At 42.8% G+C, this 26,877-nt stretch overlaps 1 protein-coding gene across 1 annotated transcript in view; it reads right to left on the reverse strand.

The window, feature by feature from the left end:
• Positions 1-26,877, reverse strand: part of SV2C (synaptic vesicle glycoprotein 2C) — a 182,042-nt gene that overhangs the window by 9,929 nt on the left and 145,236 nt on the right. Inside the window, exons 4-11 of the mRNA XM_007461601.1 lie at positions 22,688-22,821; positions 22,114-22,203; positions 17,372-17,482; positions 16,832-16,920; positions 13,552-13,710; positions 10,524-10,657; positions 8,823-9,026; positions 8,193-8,352 (exon numbers count right to left, since the gene is read on the reverse strand). Coding sequence (XP_007461663.1) covers positions 8,193-8,352; positions 8,823-9,026; positions 10,524-10,657; positions 13,552-13,710; positions 16,832-16,920; positions 17,372-17,482; positions 22,114-22,203; positions 22,688-22,821 — 1,081 coding nt within the window. The remainder of the gene's footprint in view (positions 1-8,192; positions 8,353-8,822; positions 9,027-10,523; positions 10,658-13,551; positions 13,711-16,831; positions 16,921-17,371; positions 17,483-22,113; positions 22,204-22,687; positions 22,822-26,877) is intronic.

A 26,877-nucleotide genomic window follows, 5' to 3' on the forward strand; every position in this document is an offset into this window, starting at 1 on the left:
TAAAGTGTTAAATATCTCACGTAATTTACTGAATACTGCATTGAAAGTGAAAAACAGAATGGTTGTATATATGTTCCTTCAAGTCTCAGCTCAGATATCACTCCTTCTAAGGAACCCTTTCTTCTGCTTTCAGAACACCATGTCCTTTCCCCACAATAACTCTGACCACACTATGCTGTACCTGATGTTCACTTGGCCTTAAGCTCCATGAAAGTAATGACCATGAATGGTTTATTCATGGTTGTATCACAGGCACTCCAAAAAAAGTTGTTGCGTAAATAAATGAACGATATTAAAAGTGATATTGAGATGGAGTAGACAAACTTTTCTTATTCTTCCTACTAAATACAGCTAAAAGTCCTGGACATTATAAAACAAACCTAAGAAGGCTCTGGAAGATAAAGAAAAAAGGCAGAGCAGCTGGGGACCTGGCGAACGGTGACCTCCTGAATTTTCTTTTTGCCTCATACGTCTGAGACTTGGAACTGACGAAGCTGCCAAAAGGAAATACCAACAGGTACAGATTTCAGTAACACCCCAACCACAGCCTCTGCTCTCTCTACCCAAAGGACCAGGATAGAGGCAGCCTAGCAAGACAGAAAACATTTAGACAACAACCTCGCTTCTCCAACCACATACTGGAAAAAAGTGTAACCCAACTGCCAGCCACACGAGCAAAGGCCGAGTGGAGAACCTAGACTTCCATCCTTGTGAACCTGTAATGAGGGGCCTCAACATCACCACTGGGGTGGTGTCAGGGAAGGCTAAGTAGGAAGCTGGGATTTTCATCCCTGCTGGCCAGTAATGAGTTTGTCCCTGCTTCACCTCCATGGTATTGGTTATCTTGAGGGGGGCCTGGACTCCCACCGCTGTGCAGCAGGAATGAGGACACCCTTTCTTGGCTGTCAATGGAGGCTGAGTGGTAACCTGGACATCTATCTCCACCTGGCAATAATGGGGTAGTGCACCCCTTCCCATCCCAGAGAGATGTCTGAGAATGCCAACCAAAACCAAAGGCTTAAATAAGATCAGAAGACTCAGAACATAATATGAAAATGACTGCTTTCAACTGAATATCACTTATCATCCAAACAACCAGGAAGAGCTCAAACAGAATGAGAAAAAAACAATTGAGATGCCAACATTGACATGACAGAGATGTTAACATTATCTGATAAAGCTTTTAAAGCTGTCATTATAATAATGCTTCAATGAGCAATTATGAACACACTTGAAACTCTTGAACACACAGAAATACAGAACACATCATGAGAAAACAGGAAGCCTCAGCAAAGAAATAAAAGACATAAAGAAGAGCCAAATGGAAATTTTAGAACTGAAAAATCCAATAACCAAAATAAAAAGCTTAGTGATTGGGCTCAACAGCAGAATGAAGGAGAGAGTGAAAAGAATCAGTAAATTGAAGACAGAACAATAGACACCATCCAATCTGAAAAAACAAAGAGAACATAGACTAAAAAAAAAATGTTAACAGAGCATCAGGGACCTGTGGGACTCTAACAAAATACCTAATACTTATATCACTGGAGTCCAAGCAGGAAAAGAGAAAGTATTCAAATAAATAATGGTTGAAATTTGAAATAATGGCTCACAAATTTGGCAAGAGATACAAACCTACAGACTCAAGAAGCTGAGTGAATCCCAAATGTGATAACCCAAAGAAATCCACACCAAGACAAAGAAAAAAGTCTTGAAAGCAGCCAGAAGCAACACTTCACCTATAGGGAAAAACAGATTGCTATATTCCCCCCTCTAAAAATGTTGCACCTGTTTTTAGAATTCCCACAACAGTCTCTGAGAAGTAATTTCACCCTCACCCACTCCAGTTAACACTGAGTTTTTATCAGTCTTTAAAATCTTGGCTTTTCTGCATAATAAAAGAAAATTACATATAACCATTGCAATTCTAAAAACAGGTGCAACATTTTTAGAAGGGGGAATCTAGCAATCTAACTGTTTTTCCCTATAGGTGAAGTGTTGCCTCTGGCTGCTTTCAAGATTTTTTTCTTTGTCTTGGTGTGGATTTCTTTGGCTTATCATGTTTGGGATTCATTCAACTTCTTGAATTTGAGGGGCTCCTAGATGGTTTCTAGATGGGGGCTGGTCTCCAGAAAAACTAACCATGTGATTAGAGGGTTGGAACTTTCAGCCTATCCCACCCTCACCTCAGGGAGGGGAGAGAGGCTGGAGACTGAATTCAATCAGCAGCGGCCAGTAATTTAATCAATCATGACTACATAATGAAACCTCCATAAATCTGGAGAGCTTCCCGATTGGTGAACGCATCCACATGCCAGCAGGGTGGTGTACCCCCCAACTCCAGGATGACATAGGCTCCTGTACTTGGGAGTCTTCTGGACCTCATCCTATGTGCAGGCATACCTCATCTTATTGCACTTCGTTTTATTATACTTGGAAGATATTGTGTTTTTTACAAATTGACCATTTGTGGCAACACTGGGTCTAGCACGTCTATCAGCATCATTTTCCCAACAGTATTTGCTCACTCCCTGCCTCTTTGTCACATTTTGGTAATTCTCACAATATTTCAAATGTTTCCATTACTATTATATCTGTTGTGGTGATCTGTAAATGAAACCAAACAGGACCCTGTGGGGCTTCTGGGATGGAAGCCTTTCTTTGTTTGTAGGGAATAGACTCCAGCCTCCATGAGGCCTCCCTAAGTCCCAAAGGGCAGATTCAAACAGTTGCTAGTCAGGGAAGGGAGGGGATGCTGAGACTAGGGAGGAGCAGCCAGGAAACAATAGTGCAGCCTTGGGGCAGGGTCCTGGTTCCGCCTCAAGGGAGACACATAACAATATCTTTGAGCTCTTCTGCAGAACTAAAACCCCCAACAAATGGAAGATGTGAAACTATTTGATGAAGCATTCTTCATTCCAGAGAGGAGGTCACAGTTTGATAACCCTGAGAACCCCAGAATCTCATCAGGAGACCACCTTAGGCCAGATTAAAGGAATGCAGGCCTTGCGGCACACCCTGAACTTTATCAGCAACCCCACCCTTGAACCATTGCTATGAAACTCACCAGATCCTCCCGGGTTGGGACACACAGTTTTGAGGGCACGAGCCCACTGTGCCCCCCTTTGCCTGGCACCCGAAACTCTGTCTCTGAGATTCAACTTGGCACTGGTGCACAGAGGCCGAGTTTCGGCACCATTACCAGAAAGAGCAAGCGATTAGAGGTTGGCACTGGGAATGCGGGGAACAGGGCTGGAGATTAAGTTCTATAAAAACTTTCGAACAGCAAGATTTGATGAACTTCCAGGTTGGTGACTGCACGGAAGTACCAGGAGGGTGGCATACCTGGATGGGGCACAAAGCTCTGTGCTCCTTCCGTTACCTTGCCCTATGTATGCATCTCTTCTGTCTGGCTGCTCCTGAGTTGTAACCTCTTATAATAAATCGGTAAACACAAGGAAATGTTTCCCTGAGTTCTGTGAGCCATTCTGGCAAGTGATCAAACCCAAGGAGCGGGTAGAGAGCACTCCAACGTACAGCCGGTTGGTCAGATGTATAGGTGATAACCTGACTTGTGTTTGGTGTCTGAAGGGGGGCACTCTTGTGTAAGGAACTGAGTCCTTAACCTGTGGGATCTGATGCTGTCTCCAGGTAGATCGTGTCAGAACTGAGTGAAATTTTAGAACATCCAGTTGGTGTCTACTGGGAATTAGAGAATTGCTTGGTATGGGGAAAAAAACCCTCCATATTTGGTGGCCAAAAGTCAAGAATTGAGTGTGGAGGAAAAAAAACCCGAGATTTTCCTTACAAAAAGTGTTAGCAGTGGCTGTTCTGCTTCATTTTTCAGGCACAGAAAAGTGCTGCTCAATAAGTACATACAATTTTAATTTCAAATTTTCCTGCCTCTTTATGAAATGATTTAGGGTAGCTTATAAAAGACAAAATTAGGGCTTCCCTGGTGGCGCAGTGGTTGAGGGTCCACCTGCCGATGCAGGGGACATGGGTTCGTGCCCCGGTCCGGGAGGATCCCGCATGCTGCGGAGCAGCTGGGCCCACGAGCCATGGCCGCTGGGCCTGCGCGCGTCTGGAGCCTGTGCTCCGCAACGGGAGAGGCCACAACAGTGAGAGGCCCGCGTACAGCAAAAAAAAAAAAAAAGACAAAATTAATAAAATAGTAATGCAAGAGTGCAAACCAGGATGAGGAGAAGCAAAGCAAATACCTGGACCATGAAGATGTAACACCGACATAGGCACTCTGCCTCTTGACCTCACAGCAGGGAAGTGAATGTGAGGAATTACTAATTTTGTTTTTTGTTTTGGTTTTGGTTTTTTTGCAGTACGCGGGCCTCTCACTGCTGTGGCCCCTCCCGTTGCGGAGACGCGCAGGCCCAGCGGCCACGGCTCACGCACGGGCCCAGCCGCTCCGCGGCACGTGGGATCTTCCCGGACCGGGGCACGAAGCCGTGTCCCCTGCATCGGCAGGCGGACTCTCAACCACTGCGCCACCAGGGAAGCCCCGAATTACTAATTTTTATCATATGAAGTGAAGAGACAAAGCAGCTCCCCAGAGCAGGTCCTGGAACTCGCTGCAGATCAGGTGGTGGGCTCTACAGAGAGGAAAGGTGCACTCTGATGGGAAACATCCTGTCCTCACTCGTGCTTTCACAGTAAATGCAAGCCAAGAGTATAACATTAAAGGTCAAGTCCACACTGTGGTTGACAAATGTGGCTTTCAAGTGTTATAACTTTCATAGCATTTAGATTATATGGTAAGTTATGTCCCCCCAATATAATCATTTTCACTGGGATTTTGATAGGAGTTGGCTGTTGAATAGCTCAAGAGGCTACTTTTTAGTTTGGGGCCTGGAATCAGAGTGTCCTAGTAAGTGATCATTAAGGATAGATTCTAGAAACTGGGCAAGGGGTTGGCAGTGCTAAAGTTCTAGTATGAAAAAATCACACCCTGTAACCAAAATTCTTGTCAGGATGTATTCTGTTCTGCTTCCACGGGGAGAAGAGGCCATAGGGTACCTACACACAAAAACAGTTGGGGTTTTCCTCTAACAGCTGAGCCAGAGATCAGGGGAGCCCTCCTATGTGACCCAGAGGAAAGCAGCAGAGATGAAACAGAAGGCTTTAGCCCGAAACAGAGTAGGTGGTGCTATAGCTAAATCACCATAGCCCTAGTGATACAGCTCTGGCAGGTAAGTTATCTCTCCATCACTTAAGGAAGTGACTTCCTGTACGTTATCTGGTAACATCAGCTTGAGTGCTAGAGAACATCTGCTAGCAACAGCGTGGCTAAAGTGAGGATGCACCTTGCCAATTTCTGAGTCCTGGCCCAGCTGCCATGCTCTGAAACGCATCCCCATGTTTTGCTGCTCCAGCAGCAGCAAACTGAACGTAAGAAGAATACTACGGCAGGCTGGTGCCTGGGACAGGTGGGACTCCTCTGAAGCTGACTTTGTCACAGCCATGCCAAACCTTCCTGAGACTGCTTGCTGGTGGTCTGGGACACTTCTATCCAACTGGCCTCCCTTCCTTCCTCCTGAATGGGGCTCAGGCTTACACTACAGCCAGACTATACCTCCCTCCCCATTTTCTCTCATAACCCACATTTCCTCTAACAAAAATCTGTGCATGTTTAATCCCATCTTGTCCTCTGCTTCTCAGAGGATCTGAGCTAATACACAGGGCAATTTCTGTTTTTATCTTGCTTGATGTTTAACCTTTCCGACAACAGAAACACAGCAGGTCCGTGTGTCTCATGGACAGACCCACCTGATTTGTGGCGTTTTGTTTTTAAGCCAGGTTTTTGCCACAGGAGAATACTCATTCTTCCATTCCTGTGGCAGAGGGATAAGCAGCTGACTCATCTCAAATAGTATCAAGCTTTTACAATGTAAAATAAAAAGGTTACAGGCTATGACACAGCCTTGCTTTAACACTGAGGGGCTTTTTTAAACACCTAGTTTAGCCCACACCTGGGCCCAGTTTACAGGATGAGAAAGCAAGCAAGCTGCAGAGACTTAAATTTTGTTTTGGCAGCATCCTAGTCCCGTGACACGCATCCCAGGAGCTTGCCCACAGAAGAGAACTAATGTTTGTTGAAAGAAGGGAGCAGATGCCAGTTATGGGTTGTATGGTTCCTTTCAGAGCGTAAGTCAGGTTACTAATTAGAATACCTGATAAGCAGACATCCATAAGAGTTCCAGATACTCAGCAGGGAGATGGGTACTGGAGTACCTACAGGGTTCCTGTAAGCTCAGTAATAGATGTTCATGAAGAAGAAATATAAGTTAGAGAGTCTGGGTATGCAGAGAATGTACCCATTGGGGCCAATAAACAAAAGGAGGACTCAGGATCAGCTGAAAATTGATATCCCAAATGTCTCTGCATTGTCCTAGAAAAAACCCTCCTCCATCTCAAAGTCCAGAGAATGCTGACTCCATCCTCTAGCAAAGAGGGCCTACACGGTGACGGAGTGTACACGAAATGAAAGAAGGCAAAGGCCATTTGTCTTCACTCGTGTCAAATGGCAAAACAGGGCTTCTAGTCTTTTCATGAGTCAGCTGCTGAAGCTCCACCCCAAAGCCCTACCTTCTAGCCCTTTTTATGATATGAGGTGCAAAGTCTCTGTGTCTCCATTTTGGGAACAGATGCATAATTTTCTTCCAATAGCTATCTTTCTTTGGTCACTGGAAATGTGTTGGGCTTTCCTTCAACAGACCAGGAAGGTCAAGAGATATGTTCCAGAGACCTCTTTGTGGTGCCTTAATGCAGAGCTCATGTAGATACTTGCAAATGTAAGGTAAGAGCCCTCTCAGGACTGATAAGGGGCCCGGAGAGGCTCTTTTTTTTTTTTTTTTTTTTTTTAAGCATTATTATTATTTAAAACATGTATTGTTTTGCATACATTATTTTATTTTATTTTAAATTTATTTATTTTATTTATTTTTGGCTGTGTTGGGTTTTTGTTGCTGCGCTTGGGCTTTCTCTAGTTGCGGTGAGCGGGGGCTACTCTTCGTTGCATTGTGCGGGCTTCTCATTGCAGTGGCTTCTCTTGTTGCAGAGCACGGGCTCTAGGTGCGTGGGCTTCAGTAGTTGTGGCACACAGGCTCAGTAGTTGTGGCACACGGGCTCTAGAGCACAGGCTCAATAGCTGTGGCACACAGGCTTAGCTGTTCCATGGCATGTGGGATCTTCCCAGACCAGGGCTCGAACTTATGTCCCCTGCATTGGCAGGCTGATTCTTAGCCACTCTGGAGAGGCTCTTACAGCCTATCCCTCCGTGTTTCATTACTGCTTCCTCATACTGCTAGCCAGCAAGCTAAGTCATGGACACAGTTAAATTCCTTCACTGGTTTCATTGCCCTAGTAACTCCAGCTAGCAACTATATTCCCCTACATTCTCTTTTTAAAAGAGATGAGTAGATGTATAAAATAAATAAGCTACAAGGACATATTGTATAACACATGGAATATAGCCAATATCTTATGATAACTATAAATGGAGCATAACCTTTAAAAATTGTAAATCACTATGTTGTACATTTGAAATATAGATACCTCAAAAAAAGTCAGGTAAAAAAAGAACTTCAATGCCTTACCTTGTCTAACAAATTAAATATAAATATCCATACGTATACTGAAAAGCCTTCATAGTTCCTAGGCAAACCTGATTTTCCCATACCACATGATAGTTAAACATAATTATAATATTTAGTATATATGTTTAATACTAATATTGACTATATATTTAACTACATAATACATGTATACATTGCTATAAAAATATCTAGCTGTACATATAGTCTAGCTATAAAAATTGGGAACAATTTCCATTGTAATTATTTAGCATTTAACTTACGATTGACCCTTCTCAGCAATCATCATGTATCCCCAGGAATGTTTTCAAATTGAGAAACTAATCTACAAACTGTTTTCAAAGTAATAACATTTTTATGATACTCAGTATAAAATAGTCAATGAGGAAGAAATAATGTTTTGCCTCATTAAAAAATAAAGAATAAATGAAAGATATGAGTAGAGCCTACAACTTCATAAGCCAGAATTTTTTCTTTTGGATTTTTGCTTTTTGGGGGAAATGACAGTTTGGCTTGTTTTCTCTGACTTTTCAGTGGTCCTGTGGGGCTCAGAGAACCTCTTGCTGGAGGCCCATTTCAACATACCTCCGATCTGTAGGGTACAGTTCCACAGTGACCACATCAAGAGAGTTCCAGGCCGAGATGGTCAACCCATTGTACAGACACAGCATGCCTATCATCATGGATTCGCTGGTGCCAAACCAAAGGAAGAAACAGCTGATCCCCGAAAGCACCATAGAGCCACCTGCCAACGAAGCAGACACGGCTGGGAGGTTTCCTGTCAACTTAGTAGAGCAAGGACCCTCGGGTCTTTGAGATCTCACAGCAAAACTGAATCCCAAGAGGAAGGCACAGCCTGGGTTCATAAAGCTCAGGTACAAGTGTGTTTACTTGTATATAAGGTTTGCGTCTCTAACTACCTTCTGAACACAGCGAGCATGAAATACACATCATCAATCACTCAGCTATATAAGTAGAAAAATAGACATTTGTCACACATAATTATCTTTTCAGTCTGTTAACTCAGAGAAGCTGTTCAAATGAGATGTAATTAGACATATTTTACTAAAATTTAGTCCTAATGAAAGGTCTTAAGGGATTTCTCCTCATCTCTGTGGGATGCAAATCCTAGGGGGGTAGGGAGTATAGCAGCAGACAGGCTCCACCTAGACTGCAAGGGCAGTTCTTGTATTTTACATGAAACCAAGCACATACCTAGCATCGTTAAGCGCCCGATTCTGTCCATTAGGAGAGCAGACACGATGTTCCCTGGCAACACTGCCAATGTCCCCAGGAAGTTGACAAAATAAATCCAGTAGGCACCATAGTCATCTTCAAAGGTAATGTAGCATCCTGTCTTGTTGTGCAAAAATGTGCAGTTTTGAAATTCGCAGTTAATGAATTTATATGGTTCAAAATCTGTGGACACAAAGAACGACAACTTATACTGGTGCATGAGAGTTGCGCACCGAAAGCCTGCCGAGAATTCAGAAAAAAATCATGGTATTGTAGGCTCCTTGAGGGCTTCAGGGCCTGGCCAAAGCACAGGATCTAGTCTAGGACCCCACATTTCGAAGCAGCTGAAGGAAGGAATACTTCTGTTGAATAAAGGAATAAACTAAAGACTCCAGTTATCCTCGGATTTCTTATGGTTGGTCATTGCTAATGACATGATTGCTTACTCCTTTATGATGTTACTTTGTTCTGATTCTCACGTTACATAAGGACTATCATTAGAGTACTGAGGCTTCCATACTACAATTACAAAAATAATTTGTTTCAAAATGTGTGTGAATCGGCCTTACTACCGCCATTTTACAGGGCTCTGAGGCAGTGAGAAGGAACAGGACCTTCCCTGGGTCCTTGGGGCTGAATTTATAAGAGAAGGCTCAAGTAGAGGGACCCACCGAGGAACCCGAGTCAGCCTCACTGGAATCATTCGCTGCTGATTTTTTTTTTTCTTGAACTTGGATCTAGCCAAAAGGGGCTGCAGATGATGCTGGGCTCTGCTAAAAGGCAGTGAGAATCAAAACGGCTGCTGTCCTCGCTGAACAAGATGTGCCTAAAAAGCTGGTCTTCTGAGGCTGAACGGGTTGGAAGACAGTGAGAGCACTGTTTAAACAAACCCCGAGACCCCTGACTCCACTCTCTCTTGGAGCTAGGCAGAGCTGGCTCCTGTCTGATCACCAAGAAGGCAGGACTGGCAACAGGGTGGAGCTGATCCTCCTGCCAGTGTCGGGCTGTTATTCTGGACTCATGGGACAGACGGACCAATGTGTGTCGGTGGCAAGGCCTGGGCTTTGCAATCAGATGAGGCTGGGCTCAAATGGCAGCTGTTACTATTTCTACAACTGTGGCCAAATTACTGCATTGTTCTAAGCCTCAGCTATTGTGAAAATTAAACAAGATAATGAGAGTCTAATAACCTGAGGTAGGAACCAGCACATAGCAGGTGTTCAATCAATGTTTGTTGCCCTTCCTCTTTTTCCCTGGGGAGTTTTCCAGGCTCCATTAAATGGACTGGACTAAAAGACTGTATCTGATTGAGCATGTTTCATCCATCGCTGCAGATCTGTAGCTCAGGCATGCTCACTTAAGCTAACACCAGATTTTGAACTCAGGATTATCAAAACAAACGAACCACAGGTTAATTCTTTGCTTTAAAAATTATTCACCAGAGGATTCCGTATTTCCAACTTTGAACTCAGCAAGCTCCATCTGCATTAAATATGACAAAGACAGTCAATACAAGCTCAACTTTGATCCAACCTGATGGAGGGAGTCCGTTCATTTGTACTTGAGCCTTCACTTCCCCCTTAAGCCTATGCCCACGCCTATCACCAAATGAGTATCACGTTTCTGCCAAGAACTAGGGCCTGTGAAGAGGCGCCAGGCAGGGTTAAGTGGCACACCTACCTGTGTGGTTAAAAACAGTATCAATAAACACGCAGTTCTTGAAGTAGGTGTTGACTGAAGTTACATCCTCAAAGGTGCAGGACTTAAAAACCGAATCTTTGAAAGTTATGGATTTGAGCCTGATCCCTTCGAATCTGCCCAACACACAAAAAGATTCATATTGATGATTGTGTCTATCAGAGTTGAAAGCTAACTCAAACAGATTTAGAGATGTGAGGTCCCGCTATGGACTCTCTTAATTATATAGGACATTGGCTTCTGGATTTTCTAAGCTCCTAGCTTTTCCCCTTTTTCCTCATGCGGCCTGTCCTTTGGCTATCTCATTGCTCACCAATATTATTTTCTACCAGAAGAAGAGATGGCATTCAAAATAACTGCATTTAGCTTTTGGCAACGTTGGTAAAAGTTTTTGTAGGGTATACAGTTGAAGGTATTGAGTTTGGAGATTAACTGTGGCTATTGATTCTTTCTTTTTCAATCCTATCCTCTTTTTCCTTCACACATGCCTTTATTTGAAAATTCTCTATTTGGTGTTAATAGCTCTAACTTGAGGCTGTGCTTCCATGCTCACTTTTAATGAAAGTCTATTTCCCAAGCTGGAAACCCAAAGCTTCTTAATTCTAGTGTAGGGACTTCCAATTATCTTGAAGAGAGGATGGGAGAATCATTTATGTGAGGAATGATTGTTTTGGGGGTCAAGAAACTCATAGCTTACAGTCATTTCCAAGAATATTTTTTTTCTCATCGCTAAGAGGTACCAAGTAGAACGACCATGGCCCTGCTTATTTTTGGAAACGCATAGAATGATGAAACTTGCTCAGATCCATTTTTGGGTGATGTAAAGGGGAAGGGGGAGATGATAATAGTCACAATGATCCCAACATCTTAGAAGACTCTATGGCTCAGATATTCAGTGTTGATAAGGACTCTTGGGAGACATGGATACATATTCATCAGTGTGTCTCGGCAATTTATTAAGAGACTATGAATGTATACTTAGCCAGTCACCGAGAGGAAAATGCTTATTCACCTGGGGCAGAAGTTATTACACCAAATACCACTCTTATGAGAGCAGAGAAGGACTGATCCTCCCAAGCAAGTGAGCTGACTTAAAAGCAATTCACTATCGAGTACTCTGAAAATTATCCTCACCCTAATGTCGGACTGCATTTGTCCACTCAAAACGCACTAAGCGCCTATGAGACCAACCTCCTCAATAAACAATCCTGCTTCAACCCTTACTCTAGGAGTCCAGAGTAAAACCATCTAAGCCATAAATCTATCTACTAAAGGAGGGTAAATAATGGCACATTTTAAGAAGATCACTAATTTTCTGAAGTGAAACTGAATTTAGAAAGGGGAAACAATTTTTTTTTTAATGGATACTATATGCACAGAGTACACATGGTGCAAAATTCAAAATGTTGAAAAAGGAAAAAGTAAGTCTTTTGTCTCCCATCCTCAAGCCACCTAGCTCTTTTTCCCAGGGATAACCACTGTTGTCAGTTTCTCGTATGCTCTTCCTGAAGCATTCTGTATACAGGGCGCTAGCAAACAGGACACTATTCTACACCTTGCTTCGTTCTCCTCGGAGTCTACTTCGGAAGTCATTCCTTATCAGTATATAAAGAATCGCCATTTTAGAATGTTTTATAGGAAAACTATTTTTAAAAAATGAGTTAGCTAGTGGTATTTCAAATTTCCCTGAAAGACACAAAAAAATTTTCTCTCGCCTTCTAAAATAAATGTGTATGTTTTAGAGGGATTTTAATACTATTAAAATTATTAATCATTACATTGCCAAAGTAAAATATTTCTCCGTGATGACTGAATATCCAGCTTAGAACTTTTTATTAAAAATATGACTGTCAGAGGCACAAACATATTAGAAATTTCTAATGGAGTAACAATAACTTTTAAGTAATTAAGTCAATTTTCATGCTAGAATTATAGAGCACTTGACTCTAAAGTTTCTGCGGAGAAGCAAGTACAGATTCAAGTCAGTATTTTATGTGGGAGAGTGAAGGCCATCCTATATGGATTAGGCCCCTCACTGAATTGCTGATCCAAACAATTATCTCCTGGTTGGTAACTCTCCTTTTCATTACACAAATCATAAGCATCCCACAGAATTATTTTTCATCTTTCCAAACTAGTTTTTGCCCAGGGAAACTTTGATCATTTATTTTTTTAGAGCTTTACTTTAATTTTGAAACTGGGAGAATTTCCTAAGAATGATATAAACCAACAGGAACTCATACCAGCAATTATTTGCTCAGATAACAAATAATGGGTAGAAATGAGGACCCTGTCTACCCCTTTCCCTCTCTGAAAAAATAAACCACAACCACCTTTGGAGTCACTTCTCTCTCCTCATCAAGAGGCGTTTCAGACTCCATACTCAAAAATGTCCTTTGCTATTCCATCTCCTCATCACAAGTCTGCAAAAATCACGCTAGAGGGATGGCCTGGGTTTCCCTGGAGAACCGCAGGTCTGTAATTCCATATTGTCAAAGCTCTTAACTTTGGGGAATCATTCCTATTCTGTAATTGAAGCTTTTCCTGATACAACTTAACCCCAGTTCTTGATTCAGCATAGTGGAGAAGGAAGGAAATCTGAAAAGTGGTCCCCTCTTCCAGAGATAGAAAACAGGCATGAGATTACAGGTCAGATTTCCTCTCTGAGTTAAATAAGGCTATAACCTATCTTATTTTCTCATCATCTTCACTCTTCTCTTCCATAACTTATTTTGCTTGCTTTCCAAGGCCTCTCTGAATTTTCTTTTCACACCCGTCAATTCCATTTCTTTGTAAATATGACGCAGCTCAGTTTCAGAAGTGGTTATAACTGATAACTGATATACGCGTACCTTTTCTTTAAAGGCCATTTGGAAGTATTTAAATTCAGTCTGAAGATGGCTACATGTACAAACTAAAAAAACTATTCATATTTTAGTGCCGTGAAGGCTAATAAGAAATACATTTTTGAGACCAGGTAGGAAGTGAAATGATTTAAAAGTTTCCGGACCTGCCGTTGTCCCATTCCAGTCCAGAAACAATCTTATTTGTCGTTGTAAAGTTAGTAGTTAAATTTGAAAATTTTCCTGTCGGGTCATCTACATCTTTCAACACATTCGACTGCAGATGTTTAATAACATCAGGGAACCAAATGGATAAACCGTAGTACCTGCAAAGACAAAGAAATGTGAGTTTGTAAAGGTGCCGACACCCTAGCGGCCATGACCATCTCCCTGTCATTTTCAGAGAGGCAGTGGTTTCTGGAGAAGCGCTGCTCATTAGGACCCGCCTCCTGTAGCATTATGAACCATCAAACAGTAATCTCACTGGACCCCCCTCATCACAAGTCTGCAAAAATCACGCTAGAGGGATGGCCTGGGTTTCCCTGGAGAACCGCAGGTCTGTAATTCCTGAACCCTTCCTTTGGGAAGAGACGTGCATAAGAACCCCATCGTACACCAGCACATGGCATCCTGGCCCTAATGTTTTTCTCATCCCCGTAGGCTGCACTGAAGAACCCCATCTCCTAGTCTGGAGCTACAAACTCCTGGGGTCCCCAGACTGTGAGGGCCCTTAAAGAATGACGTCTTTATTAATGGACAAACTTTCTTGGTTCCTACACTACTATGGTACCGCTAGCCTGGGGGCAGAGCCCACGCTCAAAGAAGTTCAAGGCTGGAAAAAAGGCCATTTAAGTTATTCATTTGGAAAAGCCAGGTTACTGCCCACTTTCTGCCTCTTGCCTCTAGTGTGCTATTCTAACAGCTTACAGCTCAGTGATACTGCTGTGACCTTCATAACAGCAGCCACTAACCCCATGTGGCTACTGAGCAGTTAAACGTGACCAGTCTGAATGAGATGTGCCATGAGTATGAAACACCAGATTTGAATACTTATGGGAAAAAACCCCGTAGAATTAAGTTGTTAATCATTTCATATTGATTAAATGTCAGAATGATAATATTTTGGACAAAATGAGTGAAATAAAATGTTATTAAAATTTGTTTCACCTGTTTCCTTTTCCTTTTTTTTTTCTTTAAATGTGGCTGCCAGAACATTTAAAATGACACATGTGGCTGGCATTATATTTTTACTGGACAATGCTGCTCTAAACTGGTGGTTCCCACCCGAAGCACGGTCCCTGGGCCAGCAGCATCAACATCACCCGGGAACTTGTTAGAAATGCAGACTCTCAGGCCTCATCCAGACCTGCTGAATCAGAAACTGTGGGATGGAGTCCTTCGTGTAACTCTTCTGATGCACACTCAAGTTTGAGAACCACTGCTCTAGCTTATCCCTAGTTACATTGAGCTACACAGGGAAAGAAGTGGTCATGAGCATAACTTTTGCAGGTAGATATGCTAGGTTTGAATGCTGGCCTTGCCAGTTACCAGCTGTGTGATCCTGGGCAAGTTATAAAAGCCTCAGTTATCCCCCCATCTCTAATATCGGAATGATGATAGTACCCACCTTCCTGGGTAGTTGCTTGGATTAAATGGAATGCCAAGTACCTAGCACATAGCGAGTGCTCAAAAGACAAAGTTTTGTTGTTGTTTTTTTTTTAATAAATTTATTTATTTAATTAATTTATTTTTGGCTGCGTTGGGTCTTCGTTGCTGAGCGCGGGCTTTCTCTAGTTGAGTCGAGCTGGGGCTACTCTTCGTTGTGGTGCAAGGGCTTCTCATTGCGGTGGCTTCTCTTGTTGTGGAGCACGGGCTCTAGGTGCGCGGGCTCAGTAGTTGTGGTGTGTGGGCGTAGTACTTGTGGCTCACGGGCTCTAGAGCGCAGGCTCAGTAGTTGTGGTGCACGGGCTTAGTTGCTCCAGAGCATGTGGGATCTTCCCGGACCAGGGCTCGAACCTGTGTCCCCCGCATTGGCAGGCGGATTCTTAAACCACTGCACCACGAGGGAAGCCCCATAGTAGGCATTTAATACTCGTTAACTTGCAGCTCTCTCTTCCTTCATAGATCAATGGTTTTTTTTAGAACTCGAGTGGGAGTTACTTTACATGTTCTAAGTCAACCCTGTCAATTTAGAAATAAGGAACTAAAACTTGGTAGTGTCCCCAAGTCACACAGCAGAACAACTCCTACCTTCCTGGTCTCTCCCTTTCCTACAACTCACAGCACTGGGAGAGGCTGGTCATCTGCGATCACTCACTGGTTTTCATTTGGGGATGTTAAGACATGGAACTTGCAGCATAAATATTGGGCTCTACCAGAGCCTACTGACCTCAAAGTGTAGGGTATTATCTACCTGCCTTTAAAAAACAACAAATTAGGCAAAAATCGAGTTGTATACACATATTCTAAAGTGAGTATGTCAATCATTTGCAACAAAAATTCTGAAATGTTCTCCCTACCTCCTCTTTTCTTAGAATTCGTATATGGTGGTTTTATTTATTGAGCACTTATTATGTGCCAGGGCCATATATCCGTGAGCAAAACAATTTAAAATCCCTGTTCTCACAGAGCTTCCAGAGGAGGAAGACAGAGCTTTCTTTATTCTTTAAAGAATGGAGGGCTTCCCTGGTGGTGCAGTGGTTGAGAGTCCGCCTGCCGATGCAGGGGACGCGGGTTCGTGCCCCGGTCCGGGAAGATCCCACATGCCGCGGAGCGGCTGGGCCCGTGAGCCGTGGCCGCTGGGCCTGCGCGTCCGGAGCCTGTGCTCCGCAACGGGAGAGGCCACGACAGTGAGAGGCCCGCGTACTGAAAAAAATAAATAAATAAATGAATGGAAAAGCTTTTTGTCTACTAGAAGATGACAGAAGGTACGATGGGGAATAATAAAGCTGAGAAGGGGACTGGGAGAACTGAGGGGCTGCAGTTTTTAAAAAGGTGCTTCGGGACGTATCATTGAGAAGGTGACACACCAGGAAAGACTCAAAGGAGGAGAGGAAATGAGCCAGGCCATGTCTGGGGGCAGGACTAAGGCCCGAGATGGAACATGTTCAAGAAAGTTCTGACACATTTGAGGAAGAGCGAAGAGGCCGGTGGGCTGGGGCCGCGCCACTGAGGAGAGGAGGGTGGAGAAATCATGCGGGCAAACCATTCACGGGCTTATCGAACTTTCCAGACACTGTTGGTTTTGCCACCCCCGCCTGTTTATGACAGCATAAGTTAAATGACTGGGTGATAAAAACTGTAATTGCCAGCAAATTGAAAATGAAAAAAAAATTCTTTTGTAGAGGTTAACAGCATCAAACAGTATAAGAAAAAAAGCAGCGTGGTTGGGAGTTACAGTGTGGAAATTTAAAGATTTCACTCACCAAGAATTTAGGTATCACTTACCCAAAGGACAGCGTGAACCAAACAATCGTAAGCTTTATGGTATTGTCCCTGACTGGGTAGGTGAAACAGCTCATAAAAGTCAACCAAATCTGTGAAATATTAGAGAGTTAGTTTTCTTAGGCAGTTACCTAGTCAACTGCATTTCCCAACCTCCTCCAACAAATTATAAAAAATGTTGAGTTTTCTTTGGGCTGGATTCATTTGAAATTACAGTGTAAAAGCTAAAGGCTATAGGAAACCAAATTTTTGGTTTCTGGAATTTTTATTTATCAGCTTCCAATGGACAAAGTAACTCAAGACATCAGTGTACCCCATCACTGCCAGGACTCCTTGCCTAATACCTTCCCTCCCCAAAGAGGGAATGTCTTGGTAACCCCGCTAATCCCAAGGGGATCCTATTACCTGGTCCTACTCTAGGAATTGAATGTCCTGGGCAGAAGCGGGAAGAACCCCATTCATGGGACAGATTCAGTCAATCCTGTTTCTGACCAATCTCAAGTACCAAGTTGGCCAGCAAGTCAGGATGGGCTTGTTACTTACTCCATATAGTTCTGTGCGAATCCGAACAAGACACCTCCTGTACCATGTTCCTGTGTCACTCTCGATTTCGATCAGCTCATCTATTTGTCTTGGGGTTTTGATTCTGTTTACCTGTAAGGAGCAACAGAGGGCAAAGTGTTGAGTTCTCTTCTCTGAAGTTGGCGGAGTTTAGGCTTACAATTTGTTTTTGAAGGAGTGAAAGCTGACTCCGACAAAAAGGAAGCAGGTATTTGATACACAAGCAGGTATCCGTACATATATGAGACCACTGGTGTAAGTACACAGACTCAAAAGAACTGAATAAAGAACGAATGGGGGGGGAAAAAAAAGAACAAATGGGAGGGAGTACCATAAAGAAGAGGGGGAAGAGTAAGTAGTAATGGAATAATATGAAAACAAAATACCCTTCTCTGAATCACTAGTAAAAAGGCACACATTAGGGGGTTGGAGAGAGATGGATTGGGATTTTGGGATTAGTAGAAGCAAACTATTATATAGAGAATGGATAAACAACAAGCACAGGGAACTATATTCAATAGCCTGTGATAAACCGTAATGGAAAAGAATATGAAAAAGAATGAATATACATGTATAACCGAATCACTTTGCTGTACTGTAGAAATTAACACAAGATTGTAAATCAACTGTACTCCAATAAAATAAATTTTTAAAAAAAGGCATATACATTAGCAGATTAAACATCCAGATAGATTCGCGTCTGGATTAAGAATTACTTTGCTTAGACTAAAATGACTGAACACACTTTTCTTTGGAATCTGCTTATTTGATGAATTTGGCCCCTAAACATAGTTCTTAAAGCTTTCCCATCAAGCTTCCATTCTTAGAGCATCCCTGTGACCCTTGCTTCCTTCTCCCACAGCCCCTGACAGTGCCTGGTCAGCAAGTACCCGCAGGTGACCATGAGGTGAGGTCCAGTGAATAAGCTTCAATTACAAGTCTCAACACGGACTCTTCGAGGTTAGAAGGGGAAGAAACAATGGAGGATAAGCCTGAAGCTGTATCCATGACTTAAACTAGCCTCCTTTTGCTAAAGAAAAGAACGAAGAGTCAGGAGAAGCAATGTTTCCAACACAGAGAATGAAGCCTGAAAAGAGAGAGAGAGAGAGAGAAAAAAGCATGGTTCCTTTGTGGACCTGTCTCATCTGACCCTGCGAGTCAACATCTAACTGCTGTTGATACACCTGAGAGAGGACACAGGAATGTGTACACATGTTACCCCTGCCAGGGATAACTCCTGAACAGATCTTTCTGGAGAGCCTGCCAACATCCAAAGGAGCACTTCTATCAGGAGACTCCAGGTGCCAAGACTGACTTTTGACAGAGGTGATTTGGGGACCCTTGGTATCTTTCAAATTACACCAGGTGGGCAGTAGCCCCTTCATGGCTATGTAAACAAAGATGTCCATATTTAATGACAATAATGTCTGAGTTAATGTCTGGGATTCCAAATAGAGTCAGCCCCAAATCATCCATGTAGGCATTATTTTGTGATATTCCAGAATTCCTTTTTTTAAATCACAGGGGTATTCTTCTTTTTTTTTTTTTTTTTTTGTATTGAATGAAAGATTCATTAAATTCTATAGTGCTTTACAATTTTCAAAAGTTTCACACAAGTGATTTCATATAATCCCGTAATAACCCCTTTCTTTCTCCTACCCCTATACTGCCCCTCCCCCTCTTCCCTTTCCCCACTGGTAACCACTAGTTTGTTCTCTGTAGCTGTGAGTCTGTTTCTGTTTTGTTATATTCATTAGCTTGTTGTATTTTTTAGATTCCACATATAAGTGATATCACACAGTATTTGTCTTTCTCTGACTTATTTCACTTAGCATAATGCCCTCCACGTCCATCCATGTTGCTGCAAATGGCAAAATTTCATTCTTTTTTTATGGCTGAGTAATATTCCATTATATATACATACCACATCTTCTTTATCCATTCATTTGTCGATGGACACTTAGGTTTCTGCCATACCTTGGCAATTGTAAATAATGTTGCTATAAACACTGGGGTGTATGTATCTTTTCAAATTAGTGTGTTTGTATTTTTGGATATACACCCAGTAGTGGAATTGCTGGATCATATGGTAGTTCTATTTTTAGTTTTTTGAGGGACCTCCATACTGTTTTCCACAGTGGTTACACCAACTTACATTCCTACCAGCAGTGTACGAGGGTTCCCTTTTCCCCACACCCTCGCCAATATTTGTTATTTGTGTTCTTTCTGATGAAGCCATTCTGACTTGACATATTACTTTGGGGAGGCTTCGTCTCCACTCATCAATGTTTGGGCATTCTTTCACTGGCACCCACGGGGAGCCAGGCCTGGCGCTAGACACTGGAGGTGCAAACATAAAACCTCACACCATCCAAGCAATCACCATACAAGTTAGAAAGTCCTCTAACGGAAATCTATATCAGACGGGAGAGACATATTGTACAGAACACCCAAGTTGACCTGAGAGTGAGAAAAAAGCCTTCATGGACTGTGGAATTTGAGTTGGGGCTTATGGAAAAGTATGTCATTTGCCATGTGTGTCAACTACTTGAAGGGCGTTCCAAGTGGGAGGAATATCACGTGCAAATGCCCAGAGGTGTGAGAGAAGAGAGTGTATTGGAAACTACACAGCATTTGCTATTCCTGAAGAATAGTGCAAGGGCAGAGGGCAGTGAGTAAGGAGGGCTGAACCAAATCAGTGGCAGGAAGGGTGGAAAGGTAAGAGACAATAATGAGAGATATTTAGGATGGCGGATAATAGGACACAGTGATTTCTTGGACATAGTGGAGATAAAGGAAAGAAAGAAATAGGATAGCTTTCAGGGCTCTGGTTTGGGTGGTGCTGGTGGTACCTGCTGATAGAATTTTAGACAAGGAAGAGGTTTGGAAACTCTTAAGGTGAGAAGTTCAGATTTAGAAATTCAGAATTTGAAGGGCCTATGGTACATAGGAGTATGGCCACAAAGCCCTTCAACATGCACGTCTGGAGCTCAGGAGATTTGTCCATTAGGAGAGAGAGATCTAGGAAGTAGCTGAGATAAGCTAAGGAGAGTGTGTAGGGTTCAAAGGGAAGTTAGCTGCAAATAAAGCCCTAAAAAACAATATTTAAAGTAGGCACATAGGAAGAAAAGCTTAGAAAGGAGAGAAGGAAGGCATGTGAATTCACTGTATTGTATCAATAGATATAACAAGGAAGAAGACAAATGTGTCATGGTGGAATCATGTAATGACTTTGAAAGTTACATATAAATGACTTTGAGATTACCCATTCTTTTAGAGTGTTCCCACCTTATTCCCACTCAACCCTTATACAGTAATATTAACGTGGATGACCATGAGTGAACTTGGTAACTCAGACCTTCTGGAAGAAAAACAGGTTAGCAGGGCAATGAGGCCCTACAGAGACACCTTCTCAGAAGTCTTGGGTAAAGGGTTTATCCTCATCTAGCTGTGAAGGGTTAAGGACACTGAGTATCTAAATTACATCTCAAGATTCTTCTTGCCTTATGATCCTTTAATTTAAAAATATTCTTGGGGCTTCCCTGGTGACACAGTGGTTAAGAATCTGCCTGCCAACACATGGGACACGGGTTCGGGACATGGGTCCGGGAAGATCCCACATGCTGCGGAGCAACTAAGCCCGTGAGCCACAACTACTGAGCCTGCACTCTAGAGCCCACGAGGCACAACTACTGAAGCCCACACGCCTAGAGCCCGTGCTCCGCAACAAGAGAAGCCACCGCAATGAGAAGCCCAAACACCGCAACAAAGAGTAGCCCCCACTCGCCACAACTAGAGAAAGGCCGTGCGCAGCAACAAAGACCCAACTCAGCCCAAAAAATAAATCAATAAAATAAATCAATTTTAAAGAGAGAAAGAAAGAAAGAAATTTATTTTTAAAAAAAATTTCTTGGACTTCCCTGGTGGTCCAATGGTTAAGACTCCGCGCTTCCACTGCAGGGTACGCGGGTTTGATCCCTGGTCAGGGAACTAAGATCCCGCATGCCGGGGGATTCAGCCAAAAACAAAAAAATTCTTCCTTTATTGTTAATCTACTCAAAAGAAGGGCCTAGTCAAAGGCTCCCAGGGCCTCCGTGGAGGACATCCATTATTCATCTTCATTTCTCCATTACACTGCAGAAAAAATTTTTATTAATTGAGAATCTGTGATAATTTGAACAGAGGCTAGACTGAAGTCTATCTTCACACTATGAAAAATCCATTTCCTATTAAAACATGAAATGAATAAATAAGATTTCAGGGGACTGTTTAATCAGGAACTATTTGACTTATTTTAAGAACTATAATTGATATTATTTATAAGACACTGAAGATCTTGCTTATATCCCCTTTAAACCTATTTTAGACAAAACCTTTTTTGTCTATGCTGCATATATCAAAGGATTTAAAAACCACTGTTCTTTTTTATTTTGGTGGAGGTGCTGGGGAAAAAAAACATTGTTCTTTCCAAAAAATTCCATGCATCCAATTTTCATTAGTTTAGACTAGTTTTCCCATTGAGAATGAATTTTGTAACTAGAGGATGGAAGAACATTCCATGCAGAGGGAACAGCACATACAACAGTAGCATGGCAGGCATAGGTAAAATGGCAAGTATGAAAGACGAGCGGCTGGTGCAGCGAGAGAACAATTTACAACCAGGCCTTTTCAGAAAAGGTTTCTCGACCTCTGGTGTGGAGGATTCACTGAGAAGCAGTACTCACCGTGAAGACTTTCTCAGGCTGACCCCGTGCTCTCATGTTTGTGTCATGAATTAACTTCAGAATCATCCAGGCTTCATCATGTTTTCCAACCTAAGAAATATGAGTAGACAGTGAAGGGCCAGGAGGTGAAACACACATACTCCCTGATTTTCCAATAACCACGTGGTATTGTCAGATCCAATTGGGTGTAACAGTGCAAATGCATTTAGGTTCATCCCATTGGAACACACAGGCTACTTGGATATCCTGGAGTGCATTAGCAGCTCAAGGGATGTGCCTCTAACTAGACATAGCACCTTTGGATAGTAAGGTTCATTTATAAAACAAGGAGCCACATTCTCTTCGTTGACGGAAATGACTTGCTTGAGGAGGAACATTAGTGCTTTCTGGCTGCGAGGCAGCTTTTTCACATGCTGGCTGTCGAAAGCGTGACCCCATGAAACCAAACCCTCCATGGTTCCGTAGTAGGAAGGAAAAATGTACCACCGAAGAGGCAAACATACTTTCCTAGAATTAGAAGGGACTCATTCCATTGTATGTGGTTTCTTTGAGTATTTGTAATGATGAGCGTTACCTCCAACAAGAACCGTGGGCTTTCAGGCATGAACGTGAGGGCCACCACTGAGCAGACGCAGGGGAGGGCGCAGACGATGATGAACACACGCCAACTATGAAACTCGTAGGCGGACCCCATGTTGAAGCTCCATCCTGGAAAAGGAAGACAGGAGGGGTGAGGAGAGCCCTCTCCAGACTGCCTGCTGGGACAGCGAGGTCCCCACGTCACTGTGAGTGTCCATACCTCAAATTGATTCATAGTCAAATCTTACCACCCCCAGAAGAATGAGCTGATATGGGCATCAGCCACAGTGACCAGTTCAGCTTCAAGACGGCCAACAGCAGTGCTGGGAAGAAAAATGCTTGGAACCAAAGGGGTCTGCACCTATGGACGCGGTGTGTTTCTGAACAACCAAACTCCAAAGGCCAAGGTAAATGAATTTGGGACAGTGCTTTTTCCAACAGAGCCCTGGGCTGGGTATCTTCTGTCTCCAGCAGACCACTCTGCACTCTTGTCTCTGCTGTGTGCCAGGAAATGGCCCTCTATGGACCATACCAACTGGCCCCCTTGCCCACCAGCTTCCAGTTGGGTTTGAATAAAGGAAGCACTGGCAGGAGAACAGAGGGTGGCAGCAGGGCGCAGGATATTTATTCCCCTTGCTTCCCTTCTCCCCTCCTCCTGGCTGCGTGGAGGTTTGACAGTGGGTGTGCTCGTCCCCTGGAAGCTTCTCGTGAAACCACAGCTCTTGTCAGGTTCTGGCAATCCCTGTCTCTCCTTGCCCTTTGAGGCATAGTGGGCACAGGATGCCCTTCTGCTACTAGTTCCGAGGTACTTTATTATTCTGTACTGGTTTCTCTTAACTGTTCCCATGTAGCTCTTTTCAGCGACCCCCTCTGAGGGTGTCACTGGTTTCCTGCCAGCATGCTGACCAGTGCAATGATTAAGAACTGGCATTTGCCAACCTTTCCACACGCACATGCCATACACTAGATCAAGAGAATTTTAAATTTCTAAACAGTTTTTTATTATAATGAAAACAAGCAAACGGGATACCGATGGAAATCTCTCAAGAACTAAAAGAAAACCAATATTTGAATGAATGTAAAATGGTTGAAAGCAAAATTCCACCATGACTCTAAAGGAGAAAGAATGAAGCATATCAAATCTAATTGAAAACAGAGAAGAGATTTATGGAGGCATAGATTAATTATGTGAGGCAAAATTCTAATTTTTGCAATGCTTGGTATTTAGAAGGCTGCTGTGAGCAAAAGTCAGATAGTCTACATTCCATCCCTCGGAGACTAGTATAATTATTCATTGTTTGCACAGGAGCCAAGTGAGATTCTGGAGGTGACATGAGTTCCTCAAGGCCACACAGCTGAAGTTATGCACCAGAATATTCTCCACCGGGATTTGAGGCAGAATCTTATACCACACATGTCCGCATGTCTATGCTTACTCAAACACAGACTTTGTTGATAAACCATATAAACACCTGCATCATATAAACATGCTACATCAATCTTAGATTCATAAGTATTTTCTGGGAATTTAATACCTGAGGACTATGTGGACTGCTAAATTAACTACAACATAAACTTTAGGAGGGGATGTCTACTCTCAATGTTTTCTGTAGCAGGAGTTCAAACGTCTCAAATATCCAAAACACAGAGGAAATCATATGATGGAACTAAGAAAACATACCTTGTTCACTTCACATTTGATCTAAGAGCTTCATATAAAGGAATTCTTTTTTAAAAGTGCTGGAGCCAACAGAAACTGACCCCCACCTACGTATCTGAGCTCATCTTCTGCTGGTCCCCTCCTCCACTTGGTCCATCCCACCGACCTGCTTCAAGCTCTCTGAATACACAAAGCTTAATTCCATTTTAGGGGCTTTGCCTTATTTCCTAGGAAGCCCAGCCATGCATTGAAAGGATGGTGGTTGTATGTCAGCCAGCCTTTCTATGACTTTTGAAGTGAGAGGAGTTTTCAGTATTTCGTGTCCTCAAAGGAGTCCCCTCGGGGTCTTTGCGTTTGACGTCTTCCCTGCCTGGACTGCTCTGTCTGAGTATTTGCATACATGCATGCCTCCTTTATACTTTCCAGGTCTCAGTTTAAGGCCGTCTCTTCAGAGAGGCCTGAACACCCAATCCCACTCTTATCATCAAGACCTGCTTTATTGTCTCCACAGCACTTACTGCTATCTAAAGCTGTGAATTCATTGATTTGTTTACTTTTTTACTGTCTATCCATTTCCACACCATGAAAGCAGGAATTCTGCTTTTGTTACTCATCAATATAACCCCAGTGCCTATAGCAAGTCCTGGTCTATAGGAGGTGTTCTTTAAATGTTTGTTAAATGCACATGTGTGCGCACGCGCGCACGCACACACACACACACACACACACAAGCATACCCTTTTGTGTTTACATGTGTACTTGAACATGTACAGAATTGCTGCAGGCTACTTTTGTTTTGACATTTTTTCTGAATCCACACTAAGCAGCAAAACAACTTTGATTTACTTTTTCAAATTAAATTTGTAATTTGTATACAATAAAATTTTTTATTACTTTTTTTTTTTTTTTTTTTTTTTTTTTTTTTTTGCAGTTCGTGGGCCTCTCACTGTTGTGGCCTCTCCCGTTACAGAACACTCTGGATGCGCAGGCTCAGTGGCCATGGCTCACGGGCCCAGCCGCTCCGCGGCATGTGGGATCCTCCCGGACCAGGGCACGAACCTGTGTCCTCTGCATCGGCAGGCAGACTCTCAACCACTGCGCCACCAGGGAAGCCCTTTTATTACTTTTTAAGTTACATTGTTCTGTGAGTTTCATAAATGTACGGAGTCACGTAACCACCATCATAATCAGGATACAGATTGTTGCATCACCCCGAAACGTGGCTTCCCACTGCCGCTTTGGAGTCAACCCCTCGTCTATGCCTAACCCCTGGCAATCACTGGTCTGTTCTCTGTCCCTATAGTTTTGCCTTTTCCACAATGTCATATAAATGGATTTATATTGTACGCAGCTTTTAAAATCTGGCTTCTCACACTTCGCATAATGCATTCATGCAGACTGCTGCACATTTTAATAGTTTGCTCCTTTTCATTGCTGAGTAGCATTTCATTGGGTGGAGATTTCATTTGTTTACCCACTCATCAGCTGAAGGACAGCTGGAATTTTTCCATTTTTAGGGAATTATAAATAAAGCTGTTATAAACACTGCAGATGGGTTTTTGCATACCCCAAAGTTTTTCCTTTCTCTTGGGTAAATACCTAGGACTGGGTAAACTGAGTCATTTAATAAGTATATGTTTAGCTTTATAAGAAACTGCAAACTATTTTCCACAGTGGCTGGACCATTTTTCCCCCCTACCACTAGTATATGAGAGTTCTAGCTTCTTTACACACTTCCCACCACCTTTTTGCCAGTTCTTTTTTTTTTTTTTTTTTATTTTGGCCTTCTGTAGGTGTGTAGTGGTATCTCACCATGGTTTTAATTTGCACTTCCCTAATGCCTAGTGATACCTTAATTTACTTTCTGTTCATTCATTCATACTTTTATTGAGTGCCTCTCTGTGCCAGCCACAGTGCTGAGATGCAGAGGTTAACACTTATTTCCCGCCCTCAAGGAGTTAATGTACAGAAGAAGAGGCAGATGTGTTAACAGACATGATAAATAGTATGACTCACGCTAGAACAGGTTCTAAAGGAAGTGCAGAGGGAGTACAGAAGGGGTGGAGGTACCTATCCCAAGGAGTCTTCTCTTAAGAGCCCTTGATAAATTTCTTGTCTGATTCAGGTCCATGAAAACAAAGAGAGCAAATTCGTTAAATTTCTAACATCCAAGTTTGAGATACAGTTCAAATCAGTACTATATCACAGCTATTTGACTTGAAGAGAGAAAGGAGAGCCCTAGAAGCAGGAGGGAGTCCTAGAAAAGGAGTTCAACCCTACTCCCCTTTTAGGATATGCCCTGGGACGGGAGGGGCGGTACGGAGAGAGAGAGAGACTGATGGATGATGTCCTGTGGACTGAATGAGGGGTAGACACAGTGAGGGTCTTAAGAAATGACCCTGCATATGCTTTGTAAAACTAAAATACCATGACCTAGATTAAAAATGAATGATAAGAATGACGACAATGACCGCCATAACTACTCGGTGGTGAATTCTCAGGACCCCTCCTCCCCAGCTCCATTT

The sequence above is a fragment of the Lipotes vexillifer genome, unplaced genomic scaffold (genome assembly GCF_000442215.2).
Source record: "Lipotes vexillifer unplaced genomic scaffold, Lipotes_vexillifer_v1.1 scaffold779, whole genome shotgun sequence".
Lineage (NCBI taxonomy): Eukaryota > Metazoa > Chordata > Mammalia > Artiodactyla > Lipotidae > Lipotes > Lipotes vexillifer.